The following is a 10,452-nucleotide window of genomic DNA, read 5'->3' as shown; positions in this document are numbered from 1 at the left end:
TCTGGAGCCGGGGCGGGGCCGGGCGCGCGCGGGGCGAGCCCTCCCGGCCCCGCCTTGAGTGCCGGGAGCCGCGATACGGATGTTTGGCTATTTGATCCTTGTTCTTTAAGGCCTTGGATGCTTTGCAAATGTTGGTCCTTAAAGGCATATATTGGTAACTGCTGTAATTAATTTGCCTTGATACGCAAAAAAAAAAAAAAAAAAAAAATCAGCATAGGTATTAAAATGCTAACGCTTCAGCATGGTCAGTAAATAGAGTTTTTTTAGTTCCTGCTGGTTGTGCCTGCCCTCGGGTCGCATGGAAGGCCGGTTCGTCGGGCAGAGCGGCAGTGCCGGCGCAGCCATGAGCGGTGTGCTGGTGGGGCCGGGGGCGTGTGCGCCGCCCTCTCTGCGCGCAGCTGCGCTCGGCCTCGTAACCCCTTCTCAGCACTATGAGACTGCCAGGCAGATTTTTAAGAACTGTGACTGTTTCTTAAATATATCTTTTATCACAACAAAATGGGGTATGGATGTAATTTTATTAATAAAAACGTTGTTTAGGTTGTTAGTGTCAGGGATTTTTAAAACACATAGTTTTATTGAAGCTAGAATAATATCTTTATGATATCTGTGTTTCAGGCATCCATTTCCCTTGCTCCTGTCAACATTTTCAAGGCAGGTGCAGATGAAGAGAAAGCAGAAACAGCTCGGTTGGTAAGTTTAATTCTCTAAGAAACTGGTAGTACCTGAGGTAATTAAACTTTTGTCTTTTCTACTACTAAAAATACTTTCACTTTGTCATGATATGGAACTTCTGTCTCTAACTGGCTTTCCTTGTTGCACGTCTGCGAACAGAAGAGAGGAGGAGTGTTCATACTGAAAATTAGAGAAACTCTTCATTGTCAAAATCGAAGTAACTACTGGCGCTCAGAAGATTGGTGTTTTATTGGGAGGCATTTTTTCTGGCTTCGAGACAGACTTATGGTTTCTGTGAGAATTAAGTATATTTGTTCTGGTTATCAAAATATAGCAGTAAAGAAACTTGGACACGGCCTCCATTGAAAGAGGTGGAAGGGTTGGTTGAAATGTCCTCTTGAAAGCTACGTGATAGTGTATAATTCTTGTATTACAGTAGAAATAAACTGTTCCCTGAGGTATGTTTATTTTCATTTCAGTCGTCCTTTGTTGGTGCCATCGCCATTGGTGACCTAGTCAAGAGTACGCTGGGCCCTAAAGGCATGGTAAGACAGCTGCAGGCTCTCAGTAGTCATACCTGTTAATGTGGCTTTAATAGTTACAGTGCGTTTTCAAGCAGTGTTTGAAATCTCACGTCTTGTAGGACAAGATTCTTTTAAGTACCGGAAGAGACAGCTCTGTGACAGTTACCAACGATGGTGCAACCATCCTGAAAGCTATTGGAGTTGACAATCCAGCTGCCAAGGTCTTAGTTGGTGAGTTCTTAAAGGCTTGATATTTGTTAGTTTGTAACTCTGTTACAGAGTTTTTATTTGTTCTTAGAAAACTGTTCTTGAAATACTGTGAAAAATTGAAGGGGGGGAGCAGAAATCCTGAAGTAAGGAGGGCAGGGTACTGCAAGAGTTACGGAGTTTTGAAAAAGTAAAATTGAGGTGTATGCTGCTCTTCAGAACTGTTCTGATGTCTTCTTTCCCGCAACCATGGTTTGTCCCAGGAGTCAGAAGGGACAAAAGACAGCTGTGTGCCCCTCTTTTTTCAGTGGGAAAATTCAGAACAGAAATCTACGAGGCAACAGAGTTTCTCTGGTTCTCCCAGGTTTAAATCTCTGTCACTCAGTGAGCACTGTACTTCTGGACAGAGTTTACCTCTGTGATCAACTGTCTTACTGTTTCAGTGGTCCGGTTCTGGTGACAAGCAGGAGCCTGAAGAGTTGGGTGTCAGATTTCCTAATGATTTTATATTTGCTGGGTCCCAGTTTATCAGCAGTTCATGCAGCAGACCTGGTTATTATAGTCTCTGATCCTGTATCTGTACCTTAGAGCTTCTATCCAGCTGTACTTCCTTTTGATAAGCATCTTTAGGACTGGGAACAGAGGGGAGCATCTTGACCATCACCAGGCTGAAACTGGTGTCTAGGTTGCAAATAAAGAGCAGGAATTTGAAGGATGCTGAATTTCATTTGCATGTCATGTTTTTCTGTGGTTGTTTTTTGGAGTTCCCTCTTTACGCAAAGAGTAAGATCTGTTTCTCTCCTCCTAATGCATGAGAAAAATAGCATTAATACTATGTTTTCCTTCTTCAGATATGTCAAAGGTTCAAGATGATGAAGTTGGTGATGGAACTACGTCTGTCACAGTGTTGGCAGCTGAATTACTGAGGGTGATGTATTACATTTTTTCGGATGTTTGCTTGCCAGTGTAGTTGTCTGATACCACCAGTAGGAGGTGTGTTATCCTACGCTTTTGAAAAGGGCTCCCAAAGCATAGGAAGGAATAGCTTGCTCTTTTGCTGTTGGAATTGGTAGGGGGAAAAAACAACCCTTAGGTATTGCATCATCATTTTTTTGGTATTATTTTAGTCTATTATTCCTTACATTATTTTTTATAAACTCTCAAGTATTTTAAGTTGACTCTAACAGGTCACTTCCTGGCTATTGCACTGGGCAGCATGCAGCACTGCTTAGTTGTGAGGCTAAGTCCTCTGAAATCCTTTTCCATAACATTAATGAGGAAATTACTGCTAAGTTCTGTTCTTTGCTCAAGACCTGAATTCATGGTGTTCCTTTAAACTCTGTATGGGTTTTTTGTTTATGTAAAATTTTACATTGCCAAACTCTAAACCTGAAATTACTGTGAAAGGGACATGAGAAGTGAGTAATTCTTGCTAGCAGAGCTGTGTCAGAAAGTTTGATCATCTCAAGTCCAGGAACTGGGATCAAGAGCATCTTAAGGAATGATCCATCAGCTTGCCAAGTTCCCTCAGAAAAATGAAGATAGTCATTTTTCAAGTACACTTTAAGTTGCATTCATAAATGAACGTGTCTTTTCTAGTTAGTGTAACTGTACGTTTTGGGGGGAAATAATATTGATTTCATTTAAATAGGAGGCAGAATTACTGATTGCGAGGAAGATTCATCCTCAGACCATCATTGCAGGCTGGAGGGCAGCCACAAAGGCTTCAAGAGAGGCACTTCTGAAAGCAGCTGTGGATCATGGGTTAGTAATGTCCATTTGCTCTTCACAAAAAACTACTCAAGATCAAAACATCAGTGTGAATTACAGTCCATTGGTAAAATCTTCGCTCGTATTAAAGTATAGTGAAGGCTGAGCTAATGATTTTTAACAGTTGAGAAAAAAATACTGGGGTTTATTTCAAGTGAATTACAGAAGCTTTTTGATACTCAGAATTACTTAGGATGTGCAGAAACGAAATACAAGCAGTAATTTGCTCCCTGGAACAAAAATTTGAAGTGTTATTTCAGATTTCACATTCACATTTAAAATGTAACAATTTCCCTTGCCTGGCACTTTGAGAGCACAAACTTTCTAAAGCTGAATGCGAAAATTCTCCTAACAAAACTTGTATTTCAAATAGAAGGTTGTGTTCCAGGACAGTGGAGGGATTCTGTGCAGCATTCCTCAAAACAGAATACGGTACATAAAGGCACAGGCTAGAGGAAGTGAACAAAGACTCATGGTGGTAGCTAGCGGTAGGGCTTTCAGACTTTCCACTTTAACTGAACTGTCTTTATTGTAGTAATGATGAAGTGAAGTTCCGTGAAGACTTGATGAACATTGCAGGAACAACTCTTTCATCAAAATTACTTACTCACCATAAGGATCACTTTGTCAAGCTAGCTGTAGAAGCTGTTCTTAGGTTGAAAGGTTCTGGTAACTTGGAGGCTATCCATGTCATTAAGAAACTTGGTGGAAGTTTGGCTGATTCCTACTTAGATGAAGGTAAGTCTTTTGAGTGTTGACCGTATATGCACTTGAGAAATAAAGCTTCTGAAAGTTACACATCTATGTAAATTTGTTATAGGAAACATTACTGTGTTATTATTAAATTGAATACTAAAGATGAGGGGATTTTGTTATAATTATGAATTGTACTCCTTTTTTAATTGGAAGTTTTACAAGACCTTTCTGTTACTATAGGCTTTTTACTTGACAAGAAGATTGGTGTAAATCAACCAAAAAGAATTGAAAATGCAAAGATTCTTATTGCAAATACTGGTATGGATACAGACAAGATTAAGGTATGTGGCAGAACTACTGTTGAGATACAGTGTTTCTGTAAATGGAGTGTTGAGAGTGATCTCTCTTTTCTTTCATTTAGATTTTTGGTTCTCGTGTTAGAGTGGACTCTACAGCAAAAGTGGCAGAAATAGAGCAGGCAGAAAAAGAAAAAATGAAGGAGAAAGTGGATCGTATTCTTAAACACGGAATTAATTGCTTTATTAACAGGTATGTATTTCTTGAGAAAAGGGGAGAGTTACGTTGCTTCCCATGTTGTTCTAGTTCACTCTGCTGGAATAGGCAGTTAAGTGCCCTGCAGGCACTTAGGATCAAAGGACTTAAAGCATATGGCTGCCTGTGCTTAGTGTGATAGTGTTTCTTCAGAGGCAGGGTATTTCAAAAAGCATCATAGGTTGAATTGGTTTTTTTTCTTAGCATTTTATGTTTTCCTGTCACTGTGTTTGCTTCTGTGTTGTGTAACATTCCATGTGTGGCAGGTGCCTCATACGTTGACTGCTTTAGTAGCTTTCAGAAATCTGTCCTGTGTCCATGCTACTGAGAATCTGGTGTCTTTTGTTACTCTGTTGTTTTCAAAGGTTTGTTCTGTGTGTGATGGGGAGATGTGTTTTAATTTTTTAGGCAGCTGATCTACAACTACCCTGAACAGCTCTTTGGAGCTGCTGGTGTCATGGCTATTGAACATGCAGACTTTGCTGGTGTAGAACGTCTGGCTCTTGTCACAGGTGTGTAGAGTACCATCTTGTATGGAACTTGGAGGGGCACATTATTTGTTTGATCGTTAGTAACCGTTAAATTTACTTGAACATTGCTTCTTTTTCTCCAGCATCTTTGAATAAAGGATCATAATGGAAAACATGGGATATAATTTAGCAAGTTAGTGCCAGTTAGTAATTTTCTTCCATATTTTAAAAACATTTTTAGTTAAGTTCCCGACGGATAAGATTTTGAAATGTTTGTTTTCTAAGGAAAAGATGAAACTTAGCAATAAAAGAAGAACTCCACAAATTAATACTAATAGTTCTTGATTCTGTGATAATAACACTTTGTTCTACATGGCTGTTGTTCAGTTGTAATGATAGAAAAGACTAAAGAGCCATCCTTTGTTAAAAATGTGGGCTTGAGTTGTCGACTTGAGGTGGACCTGAATGTCCATGTTCAAATGACATGAACAACCTGGATATTCTGATAGTGGTCAGCATAAATGTGATTCTAGTAACTAATGAAAATGAAATCTCTGGAATGCTACAGATAATTCTCGTTGCTGAAGTTAGAGATAGTTAACTGGAACATCATAGTTGATTCTGAAAGTGATCAGGAGGATGAAGTAGTTTTGCAGGAGAAAGGAAAAGACAATGACTTATTTATCTTAGCAAAACTGAAGTAGCAATTGTATATAACTGTCAGTAGGCACATTGACAAAGGCAAATACGTGATTGAGAGGAGCATTGCTTTCTTTCTGAATTCAAAGCAAGCTTTCTAGGCAGAGCAAATGGGCCTTACCAGACCACACTGGCTTGAATAGTATAGCTGAAAAAAGGACAAGTTTTTAATATGCACAAACTCTCTGCTATGTATCTTGGTTTTCCTTATAGTGCTGCAACTACACAGTGCTGCAAGCTACTGTGGAATAACTGAGCATGCATTGGTAATGCAAAGAGTTTTCTCATAGGAAGAGGAAAGAACTAGAGCAGTGTTCTGTTCAAAGACATTTTGGTCTTTGTAGTACCTATTTTGTTGACAATATGGCAGTTTACAAATTGTGCACAGTATTGCTGCTACAGCATGGAATGAGACTTGTGATGCAGGAGAATGGTGGCCACTGGTTCTCAGCCATCATCAGGCAGGCAAAGTGAATACTGTCACAAGGTCAAGTTTTAAAGCATAAGAGACTTCATTTAGTATTTTCTAAATATTTAATTAGTAAATACTGTGAAAACTTGGAACATACTGACAATTTAATGCTAACGAAGATGAATGTTTATTCTGCTATCAGACACAACTCGAAAGCATTGTAGTCCTTGTGATGTGAAACAAAACATAGGTGTTTTAGGGATTTATCAGCATTGGTTAAAGGTTTCTGGTGCCATATGCTGACATGAGAAAATCTTGGCTTATCAGTATTGTTAATTTAAATTTATTTTGGGGCAATTACAAAGATGATTTTTTTCACATCCCCTCCCTGTCCCCTCTTGGTAAGACATTGCCTGAAGGGATGCTTTCGTTGTGAGCTCTGATTGCTTTATGATCTTACACTTGTAGGTGGTGAAATTGCATCAACCTTTGATCACCCTGAGCTAGTAAAACTAGGAAGCTGCAAGCTTATTGAAGAAGTCATGATTGGAGAAGATAAACTCATTCATTTCTCTGGAGTAGCAATGGGTAAGTGTTTTGTCACTAATGGTGTATGGTAATGTTCGTTACTGTAACCCTCTGCTAATGCTGTTCAGTTTCCAGTGAGGCATAGGAATTTTGTAATGATTCATGTCACTGTTTTTATTAAAGTCTTGCTTTTCAGTAAAAATCCTGTGTATGTTTCATGTTACATAAATGAACATGCAATCATTTTTAAAGATGGGAACCAAGACTTCTGCTTTGGGAGATTAAATTGACAAGAAAAGTAGCAATATATCATACATAAACAGCTTTGAGAGCTTGTTCTAGTAAATACCAATACTCTCTTAAGTTTTCAAGGAGTTTTGAGGTGATATTAATTTTCTGTTAAATTAAATAAGGTGTTGTGGAACCAAAGCAATAGCACTGTGTACATAATTTCATCCTATCTTTGAAATGTCATCACGCTTGCTTTTGCTCCCAAAATTAAGTAATACAAAACTTGTCTGCAGTGATAGCAAAACCATTTAAAATGCTTTGTGATAGCCTATTTTTGTGTCTTGGATTCTCTTTTTAATCCTTTTGCATTTGTGCTTTCCAGGTGAAGCTTGCACCATAGTTTTGCGTGGAGCCACACAGCAGATTCTAGATGAAGCAGAGAGGTCTTTGCATGATGCTCTCTGTGTCCTGGCCCAGACTGTGAAGGACACAAGAACTGTGTATGGTGGAGGTGAATATCAGATTCTTTGTATATGACACACATTTTGTATTACTGTACATCAGATATATAACATCTGTGTGTCTTCAATGAATAGGTTGTTCAGAGATGCTGATGGCTAATGCTGTTGCAGAACTTGCTGTCAGAACACCTGGCAAAGAGTCTGTTGCAATGGAGTCCTTTGCTAAGGCTTTACGAATGGTAGGTTTATTTAATCAGTTTGCTGGATTAAGAGACAAAGCTTCATGAAGTTTACTAGCTTATGACATCAGATAGTTGCTTCACTTTAAAAGTTTTGGTTTTCTGAAATAAACTGAAGTTTAGCAACACATCTTGGATAAACAAAGGGAGAATTTTGGTTTTTGTGTTAGGAAAAAGTACTGGTGTTTTAATAATTCTGCATGTTACAGAATTGTGGAGGTTTATATGCTAGCCCTCCTCTAATTGGTTCTTGTTCACCTTACCTGCTAGTTAAAAGTGCTGTAGAAATAGTACATAAAAATCTCATCTTACGTAGTTGATGACTGATTTAGAAAAGAGCGACCCTTCTGTTCCATTGATGCTCTAGTGCTCTTTGGGTGTATTCATACTCCAGTACTACCTACAAGTTTCTAGTCTTGGGTTGTAGATTGCATCTTAGTAGGAAGTAAGAGTGTCACAAGAAACATTAATAGAATTGTGCTAACAGGCTGTCAATTTGAGAAGAAATTTACTTTCTGCAATTTAAATTAGGCAAAACCTTTCTCCTAAGAAAATTAATTTCAAGAGCATAGTAGCACGTGACCTCTTCAGTCAGCACATGCAAGTTTGCACTGCTGTCACGGAAACAGTGAACAGAATGATCAGGTGGTTAATGTGCTTACCAGCAGGCTTGTGCTGTTTAAATGGAAACATTTCTTTAGTTGTAGTCTGAAATGATAAACTACAAGATTCTTTTTTTTCTTCTGTCCATGTAAAATGAACTGATAAATCTGCTAACATACTTCTGTCCTCTTAGATACTTTCTTACACCAGGATCTTGAAATTCTTGGAAAAGTAGTTTGGATTTTTTACTTTTTCTATATCTTCTGAACACAGTAACAGATCATCTGCCATGTTTCTGAAGCATCTTTTTGAAATTCAGTTGTAAACTTAAAACATCGAAGTATGTTTCATGTTTATTAGGGATCAGTCCCTGTGTTAAGTAAAAACAACCTGTGTTTATCCCCTTAGATCCCAACAATAATAGCTGATAATGCTGGCTATGACAGTGCTGATTTGGTTGCTCAGCTCAGAGCTGCTCATAGTGAAGGGAAGACTACTTATGGACTGGGTAAGGGGTTCAGTTTTACTTCTGTGTTTGAATTTCTGTTTGGCAGGTCCATTAGGCTCATTAAAGTTGTTCACATATGTCTGTCACATATTATCAGCTGGGAGAACTGAGTATGTTGATTTGTTTGCTTTGCATAGAACTTGGGTGTACAGCACTATGTTCCTTTTCTGTTCAACCAGGCTTTTGACAGTGGAGTGAAAACCTTTATGTTTGAAGTGGATGGTTTACACCTCTAAAAACCACTTTCCTTACACTGAGTCTAGTTATAGGAAGCTTAAAAAGAAAACATTGTTTTAAAACCAGCAACCTGCTAAAAACCCAGCAGAATCGAACACATCCTTCCCCTTGCTCCTTTCTTCCCCCTCCACCCCCCGCCCCCAAAAAACAACCAAACAACAACCAGAGTTGTGGAGAAGAACCTTGAAGTTAATATATCTAAGGGAATAGTGTGGAGAGTCCTGTTGGGATCTTGTCTCCTTATCACAGTGTATAAAATTTTTATCATTAATTGTTTGTATGTAATTGCAACATTAGGCTTAAATCAGGAGTCTTGAGGTAAAAGACTTTATTTAATACTTCCCTTACTATCAGTGTAGTTCATCTGAGCATGTAAGTTACTATGCTCTCAGCTTCTTGTAATTTCCTTAAAAAAAAAGCCAAGTTAAAAAAAAACAAAACCGAAAAAACTACCTCTTAATGTATTTCTTCTTCCAGATATGAAAGAGGGTGTCATTGGAGACATGTCAGTTTTGGGAGTAACAGAAAGTTTCCAGGTCAAGAGACAAGTTTTGCTGAGTGCAGCTGAAGCAGCAGAAATGATTCTTCGTGTAGATGACATCATTAAAGCAGCACCAAGGTATGACCAGAGTATCTGCATGGTCGCTCACAGTGGTGTAGAGTAAACCTCCTTCTGTGGAAGAGTAGTGGTGCAGAAAAGTCTTGTTCTAAAAATACTTCACTTGAAATGGAGCCTGACACCTGACATGCTGATGTTCATATTAGATAATTTTACTGCATTAGCTAGCAGTATTGTCAGGCCTTTAGAGCCATGAGCAAACTTAAATTGCTGTGCCTGAGTAATGCCTAGTTAATCTTAGGTCACCAGCTGCTTGTGTTGTGTATAGCACTCAAGCATCTGCACAAGTGGCTGACCAAAATGTAAGGGATCATGCTTTCTTTTTTCTTTTGGCAAGAGTTGTAGTGAAATGTCCAGCTGCTTCTGAGATAGAGTCTGCAGCTGAAACCGGAACACGTTTGTTAAAAGGTTTGGGAAGAATTGCTGCTGTTAGGCAGGTTATCCCATGGGTGCCTGCTACCAGGTAGTTTTCAGTGCTTTTTGAATCACAGGATTTTTTTTACCATGGTCATAGGTGGTGTGTTAGCTTTGAGGTGATACTGCTTTTTGTGCTGTGAGATAAAGATGTCACTGAATGCAAAATACCAACTAAAGATTAAAAATAAGGGTGGGTGGGGAGGGGCTGGTGGACATCAGCGTGGTGGGAATTTTCTGATTTTTCTTTTTCTCCCCAGAAAACGTGTACCAGACCATCGCCCCTGTTAAATTTTCTTCAGTTCCTGAGGATGTGTGGACCAGATCTCACCTAGTAAATTTTTTTAATGGTCTAGTTTTTGTGAGGTTATGGAACAGAAGCTTGAGATAAATGTCTCCATCAATGGCACTGTCTTCAGTTGGTTTTTACTTACTGGAGCTTTTATGTGTTGTGGGGAGGAATTCACTTTCAGGGGTGTATAAACCAGGGGTTTTATACAACCCTATTCATTCTGTTCCTTCCCAGGTTCCACTTAAAATACACAGAAATAAAAAGCTAGAAATAAATAATTCAGATTCCCCAAAGTTGTATTTCTTTTCTGTACAA

General features: G+C 38.8%; 1 protein-coding gene across 1 annotated transcript in view; it reads left to right on the top strand.

The window, feature by feature from the left end:
* CCT2 (chaperonin containing TCP1 subunit 2) overlaps nt 1-10,415 on the top strand; it is an 11,025-nt gene extending 610 nt beyond the window's left edge. Inside the window, exons 2-16 of the mRNA XM_042017794.1 lie at nt 619-693; nt 1,155-1,220; nt 1,319-1,430; nt 2,258-2,334; nt 3,058-3,170; nt 3,712-3,914; nt 4,113-4,213; nt 4,294-4,421; nt 4,833-4,936; nt 6,474-6,593; nt 7,147-7,275; nt 7,361-7,464; nt 8,476-8,575; nt 9,290-9,431; nt 10,106-10,415. Of these exons, the coding sequence (XP_041873728.1) occupies nt 619-693; nt 1,155-1,220; nt 1,319-1,430; nt 2,258-2,334; nt 3,058-3,170; nt 3,712-3,914; nt 4,113-4,213; nt 4,294-4,421; nt 4,833-4,936; nt 6,474-6,593; nt 7,147-7,275; nt 7,361-7,464; nt 8,476-8,575; nt 9,290-9,431; nt 10,106-10,136 (1,605 nt within the window). The 3' untranslated portion in view covers nt 10,137-10,415. The remainder of the gene's footprint in view (nt 1-618; nt 694-1,154; nt 1,221-1,318; nt 1,431-2,257; nt 2,335-3,057; nt 3,171-3,711; nt 3,915-4,112; nt 4,214-4,293; nt 4,422-4,832; nt 4,937-6,473; nt 6,594-7,146; nt 7,276-7,360; nt 7,465-8,475; nt 8,576-9,289; nt 9,432-10,105) is intronic.
* The last annotated feature ends 37 nt before the right edge of the window (nt 10,416-10,452 follow it).

This window comes from Corvus kubaryi, unplaced genomic scaffold, assembly GCF_017639235.1.
Source record: "Corvus kubaryi isolate FWS band 111438036 unplaced genomic scaffold, C.kubaryi_AGA036_p1.0 137, whole genome shotgun sequence".
NCBI classification, from domain to species: domain Eukaryota; kingdom Metazoa; phylum Chordata; class Aves; order Passeriformes; family Corvidae; genus Corvus; species Corvus kubaryi.
The sequence above is the reverse complement of the archived record's forward strand: the minus strand, read 5'-3'. Positions and strand labels throughout refer to the sequence as shown.